The sequence below is a fragment of the Podarcis vaucheri genome (genome assembly GCF_965113315.1).
Source record: "Podarcis vaucheri genome assembly, chromosome: 2".
NCBI lineage: Eukaryota > Metazoa > Chordata > Lepidosauria > Squamata > Lacertidae > Podarcis > Podarcis vaucheri.
This window is the reverse complement of record NC_138760.1, coordinates 87,728,662-87,752,653: the sequence shown is the minus strand read 5'-3', so window position 1 is coordinate 87,752,653 and position 23,992 is coordinate 87,728,662. Positions and strand designations below refer to the sequence as shown.

At 41.1% G+C, this 23,992-nt stretch overlaps 1 protein-coding gene and 1 long non-coding RNA gene across 12 annotated transcripts in view; one reads left to right on the top strand and one right to left on the bottom strand.

The window, feature by feature from the left end:
* The window catches only part of ERC2 (ELKS/RAB6-interacting/CAST family member 2), a 529,811-nt gene that overhangs the window by 111,649 nt on the left and 394,170 nt on the right, over positions 1 to 23,992 (top strand). For all 11 annotated transcript variants that reach the window (XR_014216005.1, XR_014216006.1, XR_014216007.1 and 8 more), the window contains one exon: positions 23,125 to 23,199. Coding sequence is in view for 3 of the 11 variants with exons in the window: in XM_082209373.1 (XP_082065499.1) it covers positions 23,125 to 23,199 (75 nt within the window). In the remaining 8 variants the exon portion in view is untranslated. The remainder of the gene's footprint in view (positions 1 to 23,124; positions 23,200 to 23,992) is intronic.
* Positions 1 to 23,992, bottom strand: part of LOC309525531 — a 382,776-nt gene that overhangs the window by 273,378 nt on the left and 85,406 nt on the right. The window lies entirely within an intron of this gene.

Here is a 23,992-nt window from a genome sequence, read left to right as displayed (position 1 = left end):
GTACAGAGTGTCTTATTGAACAGTTGTTTCTTCTCTGCTGAATAAGCATTTATAGTCAATCCAGCTAAAGACCATTGCTCTAGCTAAAGTCTGTTCCTCTTTTGATTGGCAGCTGCTTTCCAGGGTCTCGGAGAGGGACATTTCCTAATCCTACCGAAAGCTCACTGTATGGTGGAAATATAGCTCATCAAGTTAAAGGCCAAGCTTAAAGTTTCCTCCATAAAATGTTGGCTTTCCATATATTGTGGGTTTTAAATGGAACCTAATGTTTGCACAAACAGGCTACAGTAAACATGACCTTCATGAATGCGAAATGAAGCTCAGCCTTAATTGAAACCATGACTGGTATATACTTCTTTCTTTGGTGTTAGGGATAGCATGCTGATGCAATTATATTTCTGGTAGCTGTGTGGAAAACCAAGGAGTTGGTAGCTACCTAGAAAATGATATGGGCACTGCCCTCACACATCTTTGTTTATTTCATATCATTTTGCATATCTGTTGATTTTATGTAGTGAATGTTGTCAAGACTGCAAATTAAAAATATGCAAGAAGGGCAAAATATGATATTTTTGTTTAATGGCATAGTGGCTTGAAGGTTAGATTTAGTAGCTCAAATGCTTCGCTCGGAAGTAATTCCTTAGTGCAAATATGGGGTTTGATTTCATACTGTTCTTCGAATTGACAGGTGATCATTGCCATCAGTAAAGAAATTGGGATTGGCATAACCCTGTACATATTTATGCAGTAGCTACCTTGTGGGGAGAGAAGGGTGTAGATGAAGAACAAGAGTGGGGCATGTACAGAGATAGATACATACTCCAAGCAGTGAATGAACACAGGGTATTGATCGTGGCTGGAACCACAGACGTTAATGCAAGACCTCTTGTGGTAAGTTTTGCTAAGTTAATGAGATTACTTTTTAGTTGCATTCATGTTACTGGTTGTTTGTTTTTTTCTCTCCATCTGAGCATTTGCTGTGGCATTTTCAACAAAAATATATTTGTTTTCTCATTCTGCCCATGTTCTGTCTCAAAATTACTTTATTTTTGCAATCATTATTAGATGGGTGGAACGAGGAGGGGGAAATAAAAAACGTGAACCAAACTTCAGTTCAGTTTCTTTCTGCTTCTCTTGCAGGTAGAATACGATATCATCTGTTAGGAATTATACTTCTAGAAGAGAAGAGTACAAAAAGGCAATTAAGAGCCTTGCTCCAAAGGATTCTACCCAGGCAGGTATGATTGCAGTTCTTTGATTTGAATTTCTTTGCCTTTGATAGACGTGCTGTGCTTTGCTGTGTGCTTAAAGTGGAGTGTGGGCACAGATGAGGGAGGCAAATTATAGAGAAGAGTCTGAATATACAGAAGAGTCTGAATGAGATCAGATTTTTTTCCAGTTTCTGTAAAAGTGTTAGAATAATAAGATGTCTTTTCTCTCTTTCTCACTGTAGATTTTAAAGAGGATTACATAGAGAAGGGCATTCGTTTCCCTAGCAAATTTCCTCCCAGAAGATTCGGGAAAATGAGCATGAAAAAAAGTGTACTTTGCTGTCTGCTGCAAGCATAACTTCACATTGTGGATTGTTTTGAGGAAAGAGTGAACATTCAGACCATGCAGTTTGTGGGACAAGGCTGCCTGTTTCAACCCCACCCCCGTCACTGTTGCCGTGTGTGTATCTGTGTATATAATGTATATAAAGTGAACCAAACACCATATAGTAGTAAATAATTATTACTCTAGAACTTCCAGTGATAAAACAAAACAAAACACATTAGCAAAAGTGAGGTGAAATATTCAACAGTTGGGCTTCTTTTTCTGGTTGCTGGATGACTGGGAAACTATTGTTTTTATTGATAATATTTATCCCTGAAACAGTTCATATTTCATTTCTGAAGTACTGAAGAGGATGTGGCACTCATTTTGATTTTAGGCTAGTGTCTAATGTCAAGGTCAATATATTTCCTTTTTCACAGCTATTTCGAAATCAGTCCTTTGTTTATAGGGATGTAAAATGCAAGTACATGAACGCTAGTGGCTAGATACATTTTTTTTAAAAAAATCCACGTTTTGGAATGCCCAATTATAGATATATTATTGAAAAGAAGAAGCACATCTATACAAAATATTAATTTGGCATTCATATGTTAATGCTGTATTTTAAAGGATTCATATTTTCTGCCAAGCAGTAAGTATTTGTAAAGATTTCACAGAGGGCGAGGAATTGACAGTCATAAATAACTAGACGATATTGGAATAACATTTTAATAACAGCAACAAAGTAGCAGCCCCCCCTTTTGCTGCTACAAGTCCCATCAAGATAAAAATACCTAGAGAGACTCCCCAACAACTAAAGTCAGGTCAGAAGCCTAAGCTGTACCATTTGATAAACAAGCAAGGACATTCCAGTCTTAGCACTTTGAGGTATCATTTTAGACCTAAATGCTGAGATTGTAGTAGGTCTTGGGTACCAATGGTTTTGCATTGTGTAATTGCTCAAACTTTACACCCACTGAGCCAGATATATTTTCTTGCTAGTGTGATTAGGGATGATACAGTTCCATAGAAATTATTTCAGTTAGCATTAGAATCAAATTGGAGCAGTTTAATCCACTGGAAGAAATGAAAAATACTGCTTTTGAATAAACTACAGTCTATTCAGCCTCATGTAAACATTTATATAAATGTGCCCTGTCGGACTTTCCTTTCCATTTTTTCAGCGGGAGGGGTATGTTTCTAAACCTGGACTAAGATTAGCTGGATGCAATACATATTATATGTATCCCCTAAGAGCACAATAAATTGTAATGCGGAAACAAAATACTGAGGCATTTGTGCACCCCCCCCCCAAATTAGGGATGTTTTAGATTTCTGTCTGACATTCTTGGTTAGAGCTCTCAGAGAAGCATATAATAAAAGCATTATAACACACACACACACACACACACACACACACACACTAAAACCCTTTCTAAAATCTTCCAATTAACTGTAATACAAAGCCAAACCAACAAAAATAGAAAACAAGAATAATGAGTTTATTCCAGCATACACTAAATAGTTCATCAGATCGTTTGAACGTCAGAAGACGAATGCCCTCTGGAAGAGCTCTTCCTTTTCCACTTTGCGAAAGGTGAGGGAAGGTTTGGCTAGACCTTACTAGGATTCGTTTCCATTTACTGTGGTTGGGGCAGGAGTAGCAAATGACCGAAAGCCAGTCCTTTGCAGATGAACTCAGAGTGTTGATGGGGACATATGGGGGAAAGTGCTTCTTAAGATAACCAGAGCCTATACCATTAGTCTACAGTCCTCCACACACTTACCCAAGAGTCAACCCCAGTGAAGTCAACGAAAGTTACTTCCGAATAGACAAGTTTATGGTTACACTGTTGCTGTTTTAAAGTTCAAAGCTATTTCTTGAATTGGCACTGGTTCACTTTATGAGCTGTGGCAACTGGTCACAATCACAAATCTGCATACTGTATTCTGGGTGAGCGAAACATTAAAGTGTCTGCATGAAAATGCCCCATATCTCATGCCAGTAATTCTACTTCCCTGTTCTATAGTGAGATACCTTTCGTCTGAGATTGTCGAGGGATTTTATATGTGGCTTAGCTTTGACAGTCCATAGGGGATACTTTGTAGGAAAGCACACAGCCCTTAATGCACTCAGTTGGAAAAGAACTGCTATATGTTCATAGGATTTTATCTGTAGGGCTGAGAAAATATATATATAGAAATTGGGGCTGACTTTCTTCTTCCCCAGACCACATAATAATTAAATAAAGGCATATTATATCGGTGTATGCTTCCTAAGAAATCCTAATTATATTATAATGTTATAGGGTAAACATTTAGAAAATGGAATATTTGTGTACAGGGAGTGTAAGTATGAAATAGTCCTAAATCAGACAGTTGTATTTTTCAAATGTAATGACTTATATTCAGTCCAACTTTGCTAATGCAAGCCACCCTGCTAACACAGTAGACCCTTGTGCCAAAATCTGCTCTTGTAAATCAGACACCAGCCCCCAGGTACTTTTACGCTTTGGACTCTTAGATTTGTAATTAGGAGGAAGAAACAAGGCTGGAGGTTTTATTTGCACATTCATTTATGGGAGTGCTTGCTGGTTGTTTTATTTTATTTTTTTAAGAAACGGGTATAGATTGCATCACTCGTTGTACCATGTAGCACTAATCCAAGTAGAATATAAAGAGACAAAAGCATGCATACCAAGTGGCCTACAGACCCTTACATACGTTGCAGACATATAGAACTTGAGTTTTTGCTTGCAGTCATGGCTAATGCTGTTCAGACATTATGAGGATTATCTGTGTCCTTGTGAGAGTGAGCATCTGCAGCTGCGAATTTTCAGGGGGAGGCACAAAAACAAGTGAGGAGTTATTTTTGATGCATTCCAGAGATAGAGAAAAACATGTAAATAATTGGGCTTTAATCTGAAAAGTTCTGTTGAAGCATTTAAAAAATGTTTATTTCAGTTAAACATACCAATCAGGATGACAGACTGCAAGGGTTCTGTAGCCCTGAAGTCAAAGCCAACGGATAAGATGGTTGCGCAATCTGGCATTTGGTGTGCTGCTGTTAGCAGAATAGTTAAAGAGAGAGTTGCTAGGGTTGATCTGAGATGCTAGTGCCATAATGATTCCACCCCTGCCGCCTTTTAACCAGACACCTAATCATGGGTTTGACCTTGGTCTTTGACATGAATGGCATGTTGCAGTTGCTTTAGAGTCTGAGGGCATCTGAATCCCATAGGAAAATTCCACCATGAAATATTGCAACTTAGGACACAGAACTGCATTGCTGTGTTTTTCCATGGGTGCCATTTCTTTGAAGTGTTTCCATACCATTCAGTTGTATTCACCATGATTAAGTGGGGACATAGCTGTTGTGACTGTCATTATTACGGGGATTATTGTTATGTTTAGTTGTCTGATGCAAGCATCTCAGACAGATTTACAAGTACAATTTGTACATCTTCATTGTTGCAACTCAAGGAAACACCCAAGCTGGTCAAAGTTTTATGACTTTGTTGATATGCACTCAACAAACAGGACCTTGAAGTGCTCACAATGCATTGATAGTGGTTACTCCAACAAATTATTTTCAGAATTAATTAGCTAGCATTTGTCCCTCTTAATGCTTCAGATGTCCCCCATACCTATTCTGGAACTAAGCATAAAACATGTTTGTCCTTTTTATCTCTCGCATACAGTATAGAGGACTGAAGCACAAGATAATATAGGCCTAACAGCTCTAGAGTATCCAAAGGCAAATTTGGCAGTACAGATGTTTTAATGGACTGTCAGCTTTGTTTTAGTACTTTGTGCTTTGTTGTCCTTCATGGTATTATGTGGAATCTAAATGACACACACAGGGTTGTGCTGGAGTGGGTGTGTGAGAAGCGTTTTGCGTTTCCTTTTTCTTATGCAATGCAGTGTTTCCCAAAGTTGGGTTGTCAGCTTTTTTTTTGGACCATAGTTCCCATCATGCCTGACCACTGGTCCTGCTAGCTAGGGATGATGGGAGTTGTAGTCCAAAAACAGCTGGAGACCCAAGATTGAGAAACACTGCTCTAAGTGTGAGGTCTTTCCTCTTAGAAGGCAAGCAGGCCTTCCAGGAGCAGAAGATGCCTCTTCCTCCATGGAAGGAGAAACCTTAGGCCCAGGAGCTAAATATGGCCCTCCACCTTTTCTTTCTGGTACTCTCCTTAGTCATGCCCCCTTTCCCCAGGCCACACCCCTCACTGGCCCTCCTTTGCGCTCTGCCCAAGTGTTTTTGTGTGTCTGCAATGTATCCTTGAACTCTGGCAATGCCTGTGATACTACCTGGATTGAGGATGGGGTGTGTAAGGGTGACTGCAAAACTAGCCTACAGTACAATGGTAACATTTCCATGTTCTGCTCTGCTCCCTTTTGCCTCTGACCCCACCACCGGTATATGGCTCTGTGGAAGGTTTCCAAGGAGAGAATGTGCTCCTCAAGCTGCAAAACCTTTCTTATCTCTGGTTTAATTCCACTGTGTCTTGTGTTGTTTTTACTTTGTTAAGGATAAAAGTGGCAAGTGTGGTGAAGAAAACAGTGGATCTTGGATAGCAGTGATATCTGACTAGTGTTAGCCAGTCAAAGTGGACAACACTGAGTTGAATGGACGAATGGTCTCACTCAGTCTAAGTATGTTCCTATAACTTTGCATTAAAACCACCTTCTGGTTTGCATTTACTCTATTGCAAGAGGTCAAACCTTGTGCACGGGTTTGTCAGTGCTTAAGTTTTTTTTACAGCTTTTACATAAAGCATGCCATAGTGTAAGCTATTGGCTTAAGATTTGTGATAAACGCTTTTAGTGCTAGTTGCAGTCATCCTGACATTTTTATGATATGAGCTTTGATATGCAGAATAATGGAAATTTGACCTTGTTTAAGATTATTGTGTACTGGTAAAGGATTGATTGGACAATTTGCCCGCAGGAACATCCATTTATTCCTATGTTGTCTAGATCTGATAAAGCTAATCACACATATCACATTGCCACAAATCTTTTTACTGTGGTGCCAAATATTTTGAGTAGTAGGAAGTTCGAAGACTTCTAGGCATCTTAACATACAGGAGAAGGAACAATCAAATTCATTTATTCAAGTACTAAATAGCACATATATCTGAATGTAACAGCAGCTGAAAAAATGATAGTGGGTGTTGTCAATCCATATTTGAATTGCAGAATGTGATATTTGGGGTGGGTGGGAATCTCTAGAAGGCATATATTTATCCTCTCATTTTTGTAAAATTTCATTTTTGCTTGATGGCACAGGGTCAGCCTTACATAGTAAAGCCCTCCAAGTAGTGGCCAAATATATCCTGTAACTTGGCCTTGTAGTGCCTTGTAGTTTTTAAAACCCATATTTGTCATTGTGAATGCTTTAATGGTGGAGTTGAAAGTAAGAGACAATCACAGTCTTGTTAAATTATGTGCTAGATTTGCCATGAGATTTACATTTTTTTGTATGTTATACCAAATACTTTTTTTTTTTTAGAAACATACTCCCTGAATTCTGGATTAATCTAGGTTTCTCACCTGGTAGATTCTATTAACATGCTAATGCTGTCATGTGGAATTTTTTCAACCTATACTGACCCAATGCCCGTAAACATTTATCCTTGTAACTCCAGAGATGATTGTAATCCACATGTGTACAGTGAAACATGAGGCTTGGTAAATGCATACTGCTCACACTCTGGCAATGCACTTGAGTCCAAAGTCACCAATGTTCATTCAAGTACAGAATAAACCGCATTTGGCAAAACCCTGCCTGCTAAGTGTTGAAAAGTTAATGGAGTTGAGAAATAATAGAAAACAGGACTTCTTCCAAAATGAAAATGAACAAGTATTCCCTTCACTGGGAGGAGACTCTGTAGAGGTATGGTGGATATTTACATTGTGTGTTTAAGCCACTGCTACTTTGTGCTCCAAGAACAGCACATGCCAGGGCTTAATTTGCGCCAGACTATTCTTCACCTATGTTGTACTGGAGGACAGAGGTCTGAGTCCCTCACTTCACAGCACCTTGGAATATAAACCCCAGAAAAGAAGAAAGCTCCCATATCAAGAAATGTGATATAGAAATGTGATCAATCAGTCCCCACTACCTATGGAACCATGAGTATGGAAGTGCACAAATTATGATGGTGAAGTTTAGTGAAAAGAGGACTATTTGCACAGAGGAAGTACTTGATGTTGGAAAACGCCCTGAGGGTGCCCCTGCAGCCCCGAACTCCGAGCATCCTCCAGTATACACAGCTCTGGAAAAGGCATTTCCCTTCTTCTCAGCGTGCTTCAGCAACATATATCAAATGATATATGTTAAGTTGTGGGTGAACATATCAGACGACACAGCGATTCTTCAAACAGCTCTTGTTTATTCACAGGCCAGGACAGAACTGAACTGAAGGGTTCAGTCAGCCTGTTTATATAGAACTCCAGTACAATGTAACTGTAACAATTTTCTAAAACTATCAAATCACTGAACGTCACTTTCGATCCCTTATTTGCATAACTATCTACAGTATCCCCCTGCTGGCCCAGGGTGAGAACTTCAATACATAACACCATATGCACAGTAATCTTCTAGCATAACACAGCAAGAAACATAAGACATTGTAGAGCTAATCTACGTATTTATTTACACACTATGTACAGACAAATGAATCATGGCGCCCTCTCTTTCCAGCTCGGGAGGAGAAACCGGAACAAGTAAAAGCAAAAGTACAGTACAATAGTACATACAGTGGAAGAGATAAGACTGTCTTCCGTTCCCACAGTCTTCCCAGACAGGGATGTAATTTACACCAATCTCATCTGCATCATCGGAGGCGTGAAATACTAACACTTGACACACAAACGAAAAACTACAACTGAAATTAAAAACAAAGCCGGAGGGCCAGATGTATGACAATTGTGTTATCTGAACCCTCATAGATATTTCTCCTTAGGACTTCAGAGATACAGACCCCATCAGGATTCACTGCTGTCCACTGTATGTTTGTTGCTCACCAGAGAGGGTTGCTCCATGCTTCAAAGCTACTGAACGTATTTTCTCTCATTCCCTTATGCATTCCAATACATGCAAAACACTTCCAGCATCCATGGCCACAGATTATTTCTCTGTCCTCTTGGAATATGAAAAACTGAACTGGCTTAACACCTGTCCTCAACAGATTGGAGTTGCAGTGTCTCCCACACAGGAGACATAGGGTAAGTATGCAATTTGCATTATGGACTTATTGGCAACAACCTTCCCCTATTTCATTTTTTTATTGCCTGTTAATCCCAACCTTTCTTCAAACTTGTTCAAGCTCTTTCCAAATGGCAAATGGAATCGGAGCAATCTTTTTTAGACAAACACTAAATACTTCGCTCAGTTATTGCTGTTGCTGACCAGTCATCACCAACCCATTATTCTCTTCAGGAGCAGAGCTGGGGAGTGGAACAAGCAGAATATGAAGACAGAATGCAACAACCTAGATGGGATAAGTGAGTATTGCCTTAAATATAGCATTATCTTACTGTTATTCCTTAAAGACAGTGCAAACATCAGAGGAACTCCCAATGGAAGAGTGGGAAGCTGGGATAAGGCATGTGGAATGCAAGGACAACTCTCTTTCTCACATACAGCCACAGATAAGCACCTAGCCTCTAGATATATCGGTTACAGCTGCTACATTCATGATTATCACAATGTCTCTCCTATTTTCCCACAGGAAATCAGGAAGCAAGGGTACTCTCCACTGAATGCAATGAAAGATGCGAGCATGGCCTACAGTGGCAGCAGAAACCAACGGGAAGCCAGTTCTTTCCATGTGAGGTTTTCACTGTTGGCCTCCCAGGGGTCCTGTGTTTTTCAAAAGTGCACAGTAGATGGAAATCTAACAGGTTTCGCTGTGCTTTCCATGAAGCAGCAATAATGAAGGGAGTTGCATCTGTAACTCCACTGTCTGCCACGCATCTTGTACAAGCATAGAGGCCCTGCAAGAACAAAAAGTTGGCAACCACATTCCTCTGTGAACTTACTCTACAACTGATGCTAGCTGATAATTGCTGTGACTGAGCTGTGTCTCTGTTTTGATTATGGCTAGCTGATTCCTCCCTTCACCCCCCACGTGTCTCAACGCGGGTGTCTTCCTGATGGGTCTGTCTAGCAGACTTTTCCCTTTATCTGCTTTGCTTACATCTGTTTCAGACTATGCTTTTTGTTGAGTTGATTCACATGCAGATATTTTGTAGTAGCCAAGTAGCTAAACATCATTTAACAATGAAATATGTGAAATAAAGTGCCGCAGCTTCTGTTTCATTATTCCACTCCAGAAGGGAAGCTCTGGTCATCTTTGTGTTCTGTCTTCTTCCTTTTTTCAATGTAAACTTTGTTCTTCACTTTCTTAAAATACTTCTAACAAACAATCCTGTACATCCCCACACCCAACATTCCGCGCATATACAATGTAAAAACCATACAGTCAAACATTTTCTGTGTCCCTTCTTGAGCTTGGATTTTGCTCAGAATTATGACTGACATTTTAAAACTTCTTAATGAGCTTTCCTGGGAGCATGCTGCTGTGGCAGTTCAAGACTGTTCTGTATCAATAGTAATGTTTTTAAAACATTTTCATTAAATCTTCAACCTACTTAGTCTGCACTTCCTTTGCAAAATTGTTCTTATAAACTTAGAGAAATGCTAAGCTGATTTCAGAATATTAATCAGACAAGCTACTGAGTTCTTGACTATTTGTGGGCGCTAATTTGAAAGCTATATTATAGGAACGTGTGATTTACCTTTCTAAAAAATAGCTCTGGTGGTGTTTCCTGCTGGGCAGGGGGTTGGACTCGATGGCCCTTGTGGTCTCTTCCAACTCTATGATTCTATGATTCTATGAAAAATAAGGCTTAAGTATTTTATGTCTGGGTAAATTTGTTGTTGTTTTTTTAAAAATATCTCTTTAAGACTCTTGAATAGTTGAGCAGAAAGTATTCAGTTGATTAGACTGAATTGTTGATTAGACTTATTATTTCAGAAGCCTTGAAAAAAACAAGGAAGTTATTTAGCGATGGAATCAGAAGAACTACTGCATACAGAAGTTTAATTAAAAGAAGTAAGAAGGCACAGACTGTTTTTTTTTAAAGAAATGAACATGGATATGCTGTTAAATGGAATGTTTTCTATCAGATGGTTTTATTACATCAGGGATAGGTTCTTGCAGTTCTTGAAATACTAGCCTATGAACAATCCTGACGTTTCCTTTCCAAGCTCTCACTGTAAACTGAAAAACACTGGAGTTAGCAGTAGTGTGATTCTCAATAACATCAAAGTATTCTCTGTAACTCTTCTCTAAAGAGTCAGATGCCAGTTAGTCGTTTCTTCATTTAAGAGTTTTGGACCAAGTATATAAAAATACCACTGTTGCAGATCACAGATCTGTTTAGAATTGAATTAATTCTGTACTATATTTTCCAACAAAATTGGTAGGCAGTTTAAATTAGAACTACAACTAACTCCATTTAAAAAATAAATAAATCTCAGAAAGCCAATTGTTTTAAATATTCATCTGCAATACTGTTGTTATATATTTTTATTCCTTGCCCTGCCATATCATTTTACAGGATCTACCTATTTATCAAGAGAATTTAGATTTGTTGAAATTAATAGTTGGCCACATATTTTGCAACAGGGTGTGGAGGAGACACATCCTGAGGTAAATGTGGTCTACATGTTGTCTGTCAATCTGCAAGCTCTCCACAGATGCTGACCTATGTAAGTCACAGTATCCTAGAAATTAGAATTTCTAGAACTATGTATTCATTTAATGGAAGTGACCATAGCATTTTTTTCAGGCAGTCTTCTCTTACCGGGGTTACCATTTCCTGAGGGGAGAGTTGAATGAATGCTTTCTGGCTCCGCCTTCTCCATCCACATCACTATTGTTGCTCTTGCAGCTCTCAATGTGTTCGTGGTTTAACTTCAGTAGCTGGTTTGGACACAACACTAAGTCAGGGCTAATATGAACCATAGTTAATGTTAATCGTAATAACCCTAATAAAGCTGAGGCATCACTTAAACCTTGCTCTTTTTTACACGACCCCCCGTCCCCAATGCTCATTAAAGCAAACACACGTAACGAAGAACTGCTCTTGACTCAAGGCTCTGCAGTTTTTGGGCACTGATAATTCTCTAACCATAGTTATGAGGAGGTCCAGCATTCTGCACAATGCTGAGGAACGGTTAAATTTAAAGTTTATAAACCAACTGCCCTTTAACCATAGGTAATATATCCAAGACATTATGAGGTAGCCGGGTGGGGGGTAGAGCTCAGCAGAGACTCCTGTGGGGGGGTCTTCACCCTGGTCCGCTTTTCGGGCACAAATTAGGCCTGCCTCCTAGACTGGCACCGCAGTTGGATTCTCAGTCTCCCACCCTACCTCCCTGTGTTTTTGCTTTATTTTGTAAACTGTGTTCTGTTGGCTTGTGTGCAGACCTTGCTATGGAAGTTTCGGTCACTGTATTTGGGGCCAGGAAGAAAGTTTGCCTTCAGACAAACTGACTGGTCTGGAGGCAGGGGCATAGGAAGGGGCTGCGGGGGGTGTGGTCCGCCATGGGTGTCATAATGAAGGGAGCCCCATGACTCCCCCAAGCCCAGCGACCAGGTGAAGTGGCAAAGCCGCTTCTGCGGCTATCCCCCTTCCCCGGTTCACTGTAGGCTTGGAGTTGCTGAATGTCACCCCCTTCAGCCTGACATTCAGCGCCCTCCCGTGCCAAGGATTGCGCAGCTGCTCCGATTGGCCCCTTGGGCAAATCGCCCTGCCCCTGGGTGCACAGCATGTGTGCAGCTCCAGGTGCCAGAGCAGCCAGCTCCGCCACTGTCTGGATGTTTCCGCCTGCCATATAGAAATTGTCACAACTTGGGCAGATAAGGCATTGGGTAGGTTCGTTAGTCTGGGACATGTGGGGTATTGTATGTCTTTGTTGACCCCCCAAAAAAACAACAACAACAGAGTATCCCACAAAAGGGATCCTGGGGGAGATGTTTCTGTCCATACGCCCAGACTGGGGCCAAAGGACATAACGCTCCCCAAGGTGGCGATCCTGATGGTTTGCTCCTATTTGATGTAGGTCATAGGACAATCCTACACCAGGATTGACCCCTGGTAAGCAGTCAGCAAACGGGCTGACTGATTGGAAACTCCCAATGCCTGATCCCAAACTCACATCTCTAATATAAATAAAGTTGTTTTAATCCGAGAATTTTGTCCTGTTGTTCCGTTCCTTACTTGCATGGCACCTGGCAGTGGGCTCACTGCACCAGGGCAAGAAACTTACAAAATCAATGCTCGAGTCAAAATGTTTTAAATTGCATCTTAAATGAACATTTTAAATGTGGCACAATGGGTCAGGGCATCTGGCTGTTAAACCAGAAGGTTGGTAGTTTGAGCCCACCCAGGGATGGCTGTGGACAGGATTCCCGGATGATTCTTGGGCGTCCCTTCCAACTCTACAATTCTATGATTCTATCAGAAGAACCGTAACAGAGAAACTCACATATTTAAAGGATCTTGCCATGGACAGAAAAAATAAACCCACGGGAAAGCCTTTTGTTCTGAAGGGAACACTATGGCCACTGTGCTTGAAAAGTCTCTTCTCTTTTGCAGTTCTGAGTCAACGTTAGGCCTTTTCCCAGCTGTCTGTGGGCTGACATTGATCTGTAACCAAATTTGTTCTTTCCTCCATCTGAGATGTGTCTGGAACAAACCCCGCAATGTGGCATTTCTCTCATCATCGTTAGAATTAACCAAGCAGAAAGGGTACCTTTCCCATCCTTTTTGTAATGAACACTTTCACCCTTAAGCAGATACAGTGGTACCTCGGGTTAAGTACTTAATTCGTTCCAAAGGTCTGTTCTTAATCTAAAACTGTTCTTAACCTGAAGCACCACTTCAGCTAATGGGGCCTTTTGCTGCCACCGCGCCGCCGGAGCACGATTTCTCTTCTCATCCTGAAGCAAATTTCTTATCCCGAGGTACTATTTCTGGGTTAGCGGAGTCTGTAACCTGAAGCGTATGTAACCTGAAGTGTATGTAACCCGGGGTACCACTGTACATTAAATTATGACCAAGTAAATGATCAGAGTTTTCAAATACCATTGGATGTAAATTTTAAAGCTCAGTCAAATTCGGATAGGACAATGCATTGGCACCCGTGTTATGCTGTGGAGGAGCTGGGCTGCTATTACATATGCCCCAACGTGCTGTCATTTTATGGCTTAGCCATTTTTTAACTAGGACTGGGTGGTGCGTGGATGTGGGAGATGAACTTCATTCCTAATGGAGACGCCATCCACTGATGGATTAGAAAGAGAAATGTCTAACTTTGTGCACTTTTGTGCAGCTTAGTCAGGACCACAACACAGGAAAAATAAAAACCGTTATCACATCTGCACTGAATGGAAGTAGAGTGAAATGCAATGAACTTAAAACCTTAGCTTTTTGAGCATTTATCTTGCTCAGCGTGCTTGCCAGCAGAATAAGGATAAACATCCAGACTGAGGATAAGATAAGGAGAGCCCTGCAGGCCCATCTAGTCTAGCATCCTGTTCTCACAGTGGCCAACCAGATGCCTATGGGAAGCCTGCAAGCAGGATATGACCACAACAGCCCTCACCCCATTTGTGCTCTCCAGAAATTAGCATTGAGAGGCCCACTGTCTCTGATACTGGACGATATAGTCGTCATGACTAGTAGCTATTGATAACCTTATCTCCATGAATTTCTTTAATCCCCATTTAAAGCCACCCATGGCTACATCTTGCGGTAGCAAATTCCAGTTCAACTATGTGCTGTGTCAGTTCAGAATCTTCCGACATTCATCTTCATTGGATCACCCCAAATTCCCATACTGTGGGAGGCAGAGAAAGATCTACTTTCTTCGCACCATTTACGTACCTCTGCCATGTCCTCCCTCTTTTACTCCTCCTTTTTGTAAACTAAAAAAGCCTCAAATGATGTAACTTTTACTTTCAGGGGAATTGTTTCAGACCCATGATAGGGTTTTTTTGTCCCCCCTTTTTTAACCTTTTCCAGGTTTACAATATTATTTTTGAGGTGCGCAAACCTGAGTATTTAAGAATATAATTGTATAATCGCATTATGATACTGGCAATTTTATTTTCAATCCCTTTCCTAACATAGAATTGCCTTTTTTTCTCAGCTGCTGTGCAATTGGCAACTACAACTCCAAAGTCAAAATCTTGGCCAGTCACTGCTAGTTCAGATCCCATAAGTGTATATGTGAATTTTTTGGGGTGTGTGTGCTCCAATGCACATCACTTTATACCTGCTTACATTGAATTGCATTTGCTGTATTAATTCCCCTGCGGTTTGGAGAGATCCTTATGGAGTTCCTCTTCGTCCCTTTTGTTCTTATCACCCTGAACAATTCCATGTCATTGGCAAATTTAGCTACCTCACTACTCACACCTAACTAGATCATTTAGGAAAAGGTTGTATGTATTATAGAAACTTCATAAAATATTCAGACTGTAATCTAGGTAATTGTTTAATCAAGCTATCTTCCACAGGAGTCGAGAGGGGGGAAATAGAAATTACATTCCCGAAAAGGAACACCGCAAATAGGCATAATGAATACAACACAACAAACCCACCTTCCGGTTACAGAGCTAATTATACACAGAACAATGTGTGGCTTGTTGGAAACTTAGAAACGTTTGCATCCAAGTGGAAGGGTTTTCCTATGCAAAATAATAAACTGCAAGTCACTTTCTGATCTTCTCCAGAATTCCATTGTCTGTTGCATTTTACCATCAGGAATAGGGAAGAAAAGCTTTTAAGCAAGTTTGATTTATACTGCAAACAGGAAAAGTATTATGAGGCAAGCCTGCGTCTTATGATAGACATCTAGGAATACTCGTCTCTGAAAGCCTATACATCTTTGACATAAGAGCTGGAAACTCTGGCTTGTGTCCATGGACGATGTATGACACTCAGTTCATGTGCCAATTCATTCTAAGTGCCTTTGGGAGCTGTTCAGTTTTCAAACATAATGTAATAGTTGTTGATGAGCTCTGACAGGGTTGCTCTTTTGCATGGCCAACTCCCCTCCCCCCAGCCCTGATATAATTTTTGGCAAATGCTGAAGACACACCTCTTTACTCTAACCTTTGATACCTGAGATGTGTGTTTTGAAGACCCACCCTATTCCTGTGCTTGTAATTTGTTTCAATTATTTTTCATTCTGAATTTTAAATTGTTGTAACCCCACTGCCCTGGGACCTGCTGGTGAAGAGCGGATACAAATGCAGTAAGGAATTTATTGATAATATTGAATAAGGATACAGTAGTTAGGTATTTTAAAGGCATTATACATTAATGCTTAAACTTTCTCAGTTGATTCAGCTCACTCTAACTTTAGGCTAATCTGGGTGTTACTCTCAATGTGGAATTCCAGAAACAGCTGCCATTTTCACTCCTGCATTTGAAGTTACATATTATTTGATATTCAGCATCTTAATAGACATATACAGGGCATAACCCAGCCAAGGATAAACACTTTTAAGTCCCATTGGTTTCAGAGGGAGAATTAAATACAGTCTTAAAATATCTTCCAAAAAAGCAATGTTATCTAAAAGTTTTTAGCTTTGGCTACATAATAAACTTCGTGATTTACAACGCAATCCTTGTTTAGTCGTTTAGTCGTGTCCGACTCTTCGTGACCCCATGGACCAGAGCACACCAGGCACTTCTGTCTTCTACTGCCTCCCACACTTTGGTCAGACTCATGTTTGTAGCTTCGAGAACACTGTCCAATCTCATCCTCTGTCGTCCCCTTCTCCTTGTGTCCTCCATCTTTCCCAACATCAGGGTCTTTTCCAGGGAGTCTTCACTTCTCATAAGGTGGCCCAAGTATTGGAGCCTCAGCGTCACGATCTGTCCTTCCAGTGAGCACTCAGGGCTGATTTCCTTCAGAATGGATAGGTTTGATCTTCTTGCAGTCCATGGGATTCTCAAGAGTCTCCTCCAGCACCATAATTCAAAAGCATCAATTCTTTGGCGATCAGCCTTCTTTATGGTCCAGCTCTCACTTCCATACATCACTACTGGGAAAACCATGGCTTTAACTATATGGACCTTTGTTGGCAAGGTGATGTCTCTGTTTTTTAAGATGTGTCTAGGTTTGCCATTGCCTTTCTCCCAAGGAGCAGGCGTCTTTTAATTTTGTGACTGCTGTCACCATCTGACAACACAATCCTATGCATGCATAAAAGTGCATAGAATTGCAGCACAACTAAGGAATAAACTAGACGAGATGTTAAAAGTGGGACTGAATTTAATTTATGTCGGGAGGTTTCTTCTTTAAGAATCACCAGTGCCCTTTCCTCCCTATTCAGAATCAGGGGGAGGGGCCTGGCTGTTGTAGTCTCAATTGAGATTGCCTTGCTGCAGCTGCTCTTAGCCACTGAAGAGAACCTTGAGCAGACACAGCACTTCAGCTCTGCTTCCTTTCTGTACTTTGCCTATGGATTGCAGCATCTGGGCTTCATGAAGCATGGGACCCTCACCTGTCCCAAGCCTCCTCCAAGAGCTAGCAAGCCCCACCTGGCCTGCTAGGGAGTTGGGCTGTGGGCCTCTGCCTGCCCCAGCCTCCTAGAAGGTCCCTCCTTCTGCTCCCTACGCCTCAGAGCCCACCAAGTTCGTGGAGACAAGGGCCCCTCTGGCTCTGGCAATGGGTCCTGTTTTGGTTCCTGTGCACTGTCCCTGGGGCCGGATTTAGGTTTGATGAGGCCCTAAGCTACTAAAGGTAATGGGGCCCTTTATATTTCCAGCTGCCCTTTGTCATTAACAAATTGTCACTGTTTTTTGTTTTGGAATATATGATATATGGTAATTTAAGGCCCTAATAGTATCTAAAGCCATTTGCCACTGTTGCTGTTTGTAGGTTTTATTTTATTTGTTTTTTTATCTTATGTTTTGGAAACGTACATCCAGTTTTTTTCCTTTACATTTTTTGGTCCCCCCCCCCCCCAAGAGAGTGGGGCCCTAAGCTTATAGCTTGTTTAACTTATAGGTAAATCCGGCACTGACTGTCCCCCATCCCCATGCCATCCTCCATCACGCTGTGAGTACTTCCTACATCAACCTCTCTTTCCTCAACCCCCGGTGTGTCCCACCCCCAGCTACACCCCTTGCCAGGATCCTCTTCCTCCTCCCCATCGTACTGCCAGTTCATGACACTGTGATTTTTCACTAAAGCAATTGCTGCTCATGGGACACATTACAATAGTTCCTTGTGCATAACATAAGTCTATGCTATATGTCTCGGATCAAACCTATCCATTCTTAAGGAAATCAGCCCTGAGTGCTCACTGGAAGGACAGATCGTGAAGCTGAGGGTCCAATACTTTGGCCACCTCATGAGAAGAGAAGACTCCCTGGAAAAGACCCTGATGTTGGGAAAGATTGAGGGCACAAAGAGAAGGAGACGACAGAGGACATGATGGTTGGACAGTGTTCTTGAAGCTACAAACATGTGTTTGACCAAACTGCGGGAGGCAGTGGAAGACAGGAGTGCCTGGCGTGCTCTGGTCCATGGGGTAAAGAAGAGTCGGACACGACTAAACGACTAAACAACAATAAAAATGTCACAGGGAAGGTGCAATTAAAAAAAAAGGAATCTGCATTATGTCCAGAAGGTCATTGTCTTCCTTTTTCTAACCCAAGTCTGCAGATGCACACTTCCATGGACAGGTGTACGCAGACAGTGGGTGTTCCTCCTGTTTTCTCTCTCTGTTGAGTTTCAAAAATACATTTGTGGTTTCTTAGCTGAGTCTGGACTTGCATGCCAGCTCAATAATAATGGCCAACTAGGCTGCCTTTACCTTATACAGCATTTGTTTATCCTTTGCCAGTGAGTGGCACATGGTCTGCCCCTGAGCACAGCGGGTGCTGAGGGGGACCCCAAACTCCAGCCAAGGGGTGCAATGTGAGCTCACAGAAGGCAATTCCAATAGCAGACTTGCAATGGTAATGAGAGAATCCAGGGAATGGAATATGCGTGTGAGTGAAAGCCTATAGTGAAAGCAGAGGCAGCCAGCTATCAGAAGCTTTTGGCATCTTGCTTCACGAGCACTGTTCCGCAAATCCCCTGCCTTTGATGATCTTCCCCCTCCCCTGTGAGTTACCCTGCTAGTTGCTCCCTCTTGCTGCTTCTCTCCCTGCGTATTCATGCCCCATTCCCCCTTTTCCTGCACCCTGCATCTGTTGAAGGAAGCAGCACAGATAACAACATTCTTTCCTGAAAGCTTATCTTTGGAACTGTGCAGATATGCACAGTTTTTCACGCAGAAGTAGCTTCAAAAATAGCTAACTAACTAACTAGGCAGATTGTCATGGCCATTTTGCCAATGGAAATACAATGGAGAATAAAACTTCTCCCTCATATTTCTGCTGTAAGGTCAAGGATGGGTTGTGGGGAGGAAGATTGAGGAAAAGGGATGGTAAACTGTTTCTACAAGAAGGAAGCCACTCGCACAGACACTGTAAGTAGCACCTTGAAGCTGGTGCACATGAGATGAAGAGCAGTACCAAAATCCAATAACTCGAAAAGTTAGCATAAACCTAGTCTGAGAAATCCTTGAATAGAGGTCCAGAAGTAGCAGTGTCAACACAAACGTGGGGGAACATCATATGCATTGTAAGGAGGCAAGGACTGATAATCCCAGTAAATAAGACTAATTTAGACCTGTGTTGAAGTTGTTTGTTTGTTTCTACTTTACTGCTCCAAGAATTAAAGATAAATAATAATTCTAAAGCCTTTTAAAATACACATTTAAAAATTGTATTTAAAGCTCATAAAGCACTTCAAGACTTCAAAATCCACTAGGAATATGGTATTGTATAAGAACCTTCACAGTTGCCATGGAGATAATAAAATAACTTGTGGTAAAAAGTATAAGGTCTGATCCAACTCCCCTTATGCACATTCTGGAGAGCAGGGGTGTGTGAGGGGGGACTTCTCAAGTTCAGTACATACACAAAGCTTTCTCTGACCTGGAAGTGGATGATACAGCCCTGACTGCACACAGTTTTTTTAAAAAACACACACATACATTGCAGTGTATCATCACACTCTGCAGTTATCCCCATAAAGAAGACTGGGTTTGTATTGAAGTCTTATAATGTTGTGTTCTTGATGCTCTATAGCAGGGATGAGGAACTTGTGACCACCACCCCATGTGTTCTTTCTTGGACTCCATCGTACCTGACCATTGGTCCTGCTAGTGAATGGGAGCCCTGCTCCATAGTAACAGCCTCATTATTGCTGATTTATTTTGTGCTGATAAATATCTGTAAGGTCCTTTCAGAACTTGGCTGGGAGGCAGGATAGAAACGTAGGTAACTAAATAAATAAGGAGGTGACAGTTCTGTTTATTGGGAAACAAAATTTGTTTCATAGAAGCAGCTTCTTGCTGCTGACGTCCATCAAACCAAACTGTTGTTAATGGATGCAGTCATACCATCACCTCAAACTGAAGAGTCCAGACACTCCCCTATACACAAAGGGATGGAGGACACTACAGTTCTGTGATTCTATGACACGTCTCGAGGCAATATGACAAGTTTTTAGAATTGCCATTCAGAAGCTAGAAGGGTGAAAGGAATCTAGGCTTCTCTTGGCTCCTGCTCTCTGGTTGCCAATAGGTATGAAACACTGGGGTGCTCTTGCAAAGGGAAAATATTGATGAAAGCCCCCCGCCCCAAGCTCACTATTTCCTTGGCATTACTCTGAAACAAATGGAGCCAACTTGATGCCCTCCTGATGTTTAGGACTGTAACTGATGGTTGGTCATACTGGTTTGAGCTGGTGGAAGTCGATGTGCCCAACATCTGAAAGGCATCCTGTTTTCTACCCCTATTCTAGGGCTGATGCCTTCTAGGCAGGCAGGCAGGCAAGCTGGCAGCTTGGCAGAGGTGAAGACAGGCAGAGATTCATGCAACCTTTGATTACAGAGCAACAAGTTGCTCAAACTGAAGAACTAGCTTGGACTCTGCAGTTGTATAAAGTGAGACCATATTATCCAATTGTCTGCTTGAGAGGCTTAATTCTTGCTGGGCTGAAAGGTGCTGTATTGTTGTAAACTTCAGACTAGCTACTGCAGGATTAATTTCTCTTTTCTGTCTTATTAAGAGCTGGATAGGGTTTCTCAGTTACTGTGGGCCAATCTAGACATAACCTCAGATTCATCTCTGATATCTTTTTTCCTTGCTAAAAGCTGTCATGGGTGCAGCTGACTTGGTCTGGAGCCTTAGCACAAGGGGAGGTTAAACCCCCATGCCAGTTTTGCAAGCTAAATTGCTTCTCAATTAGCTATGGAGGAGAAACGTTCAGGCACCTGTGTGCTTATGTTTTCCCCTCCATGACTAATACAGGTGATTGGAAAGAGGACTGCAGAATGGGGAGGGAAATTTCACTCCCACCCCTGGTACCACAGTCCTGATTCAAACTGGACCCCTGTTTGGAAAAGAAATAGCTGTCTATGATGCATTCACACATCACAGGTGTCTAGTTTGGCCTAATGTAGCATCTGTAAGAACATAAGAAGAGTCATTAAGTATCAGACCAAAGGCCCATCTAGTCTAGAATCCTCTTCCCATGGTGGCTGATCCAAATGGCAATAGGAAGTCCACAAGCAAAATGACCAACAGGATTTAGATTAGGGCATCTAATGGGATACTTTGATTACTGTTGAAACTGAATGATAAATAATCTGATTTGAACGGATAATGAGGAATGAATGGAGTGCTCAAGCACGCCCTGTGAAATTCTCTCCCCGTCAGATGACCTTCCGTAGACATCTGAAGGCAGCCCTGCATTGGGATATTTTAAATGTGTGGTGTTCTTGTGTTTCTGTATGTTTTGTGGGAAGCCACCCACAGTGACTGGCGCAACCCAAAAAACAAATTATTATTATTCTTGTTATTATTATTATTATTACATTTTGGCACTTTCCTTTTTGCTATTTATAGAAGCACAATCAATAGTTTTATGGCAGACAGTAGTTAATTAGCCCTTTTTAGGAAGGTGAATGAAGCTTCATTAGCTCTATCGAGAATCAACAATTCCATGATGTCCCTGTCGTGGTCAGTATTATCTCATTTTGAGATTTGAGCCTGAATTATACTTTGACTGCAAAAAATGGCCGCCTCTGTAGTGGCATCTACCATGTGCATTGAACTCTCAGTTGCTATCAGGAGGGCACCCACTGGGGTGTTTAACCAGGTGTTGTCTTTGTTCCTAATGGTTCCAGGTCCTTTGGTTTCTGTGACTGATACACTGTTGTTTTATTGATATGTTTTTACAGCATTATTTCACTATGATATGAGTGTTGTGTGAATTGCTTTGGTTCCCCCTTTTAAAGTTATGCGTATGGTTGGCAAGTTGACAAATGGCTTCACCTTATGGCTGAATTACATGAGCTCACTGTAACAGACTAGAACATGAGCGAGACATGGGACAGGTCCTAGTTGAATTCAGAATTAAGCTGGTCATTTGCACATAGTGAGAGAAAGAAAAGATGATGGATGGAGGTGCCAAAGCCAATTGTCATTAGCAACACACACAAAAATTGAAGGGGTTTTTGGGGGGAGGGGCTGCATGGGTATGAATCTTTTATTTTAAATAAATGTCAGATTTAAATTATCTAAACTTCCCTTTAATTTGAAATAGTAAAAAGCTATGTGTTTAGTGTTCTTGTGTCATTCTCAACATTTCATTGTAGCTTGCACACGGAAACGTCACAATGGATTATGCTTTACATCACTTTTCTAATTACACACCCTTGTGCAGTGAAAACATCCTGCTTAATGTATTTGCTATAGGTAAACATTGGGATCCTTAAACATGTTAATTTGGAAGTAGGTCTTGCTGAAATTAGTGGGGTTAACTTGCAAGCAAATATCTTTATGGATTGAAGTGCAAGTTCCAAAAATATTGTATCATGAAAGAAAAGACGAGCCAACATAATAAAGCTACTTTAGAGCTGCATCGATTCACTAGATAATTACTATTCTGAAAATGTCAAATTTGAATGTAATGTCTGTAAATTGCTTGTTTCAAATATCAGTAGAAAAACTCTTTGAGTGGTGAAGTTCGGCAGAAGATTTTATGTGACATTTCCACCCCCTACCGTTTTTTTGAATTAGCCATACAGTGTTCAACATAATTGAATTACTTATTTGATGCCTGGACAGAGAGGCAGCCGTGTTGTAATCTCTCTCGGTCCAAATGCAACATGCTGCCTTTGTCACCGTTGACATTAATTATTGATAAAGGTTTCAGAAATAGCGCATGTGCTGGCAGCCTTGCCTGTAATATAAGATAGAGGCTGCAGAGATGCTAGAGGGATTTATAGGCAGTGGTGCACCTGTAGCATTTGGGCTTGTCTGAACTTTGGATTCTGCTGTGAGCTGCCGAAGATCTGCATCAGTGACAAAATAAATGATGGGAAGATGAGTCGCCAAGCTTACTTCTATCGTGTCCCTCCACAGGAACTGCACAGAAGGACCCAGCTTCAGCCTGAGCCAGCGAAGACGAAAGCTCTTCAGACCGTCATAGAAATGAAGGTATGGACTTTTAATGCTTTCCGGCACGCTTCAGCTTAATGCGATAACCACCATTAATGCCTGTTGGCTGAAGCATAAAAGGATTCCTAGCTTTTATTATAGCCATGGGTTTGCACAGCATGACTGTGTCACATTGCCACCCACATTTTGTTCCCAAATGCATGCCGTATCTGTTAAACACCCCATACTTCGTGTGGGATGCTACCACTTTGGGCAAAATATGATAATATTCATTGTCTCCCGAAAGGATATCATTTTTCATTGTGCTGTATTTTCCTGACAAATAAAAAATATTGCACTCTTTTCTCTCAGCCAGCACAGCTGTTTTCTCAAGCAACTTGCCTGCTGACATATTTGTAGCAAGAGACCAAACAATCTGAGTTTGCAGGTTTTAGGGACCGGGAAACAGAAGTGGCTTTTCTGAGCAGAATAATAATACTTTAGAAGTTTCATGTTTTGTCCAAGCAGACTTATTATTCTCCATTCTGCACCATAATCATTCTTCACATCTGTTGCCACCATTCTTAATTCAGAAGGAGACTCCTTTGGACAGTAGGTATACTGTGAAGTAAAATTGTATCAAGGTATGTTTATCTGTGTTACAGAGCATGCACATTTTTAACAAATATAAATATTTGGGACATTGTACTCCTTACTCAGTACATACGGGCAAATATATAGATGCAGGTACAGTAAAGATATAGTAATTACAGAAACATTAAGATATGACCAAATCAAAACTATGTTGATTAGATTTAAGCAGCTATTTACATGAAAGTATGCATCTCCTCCC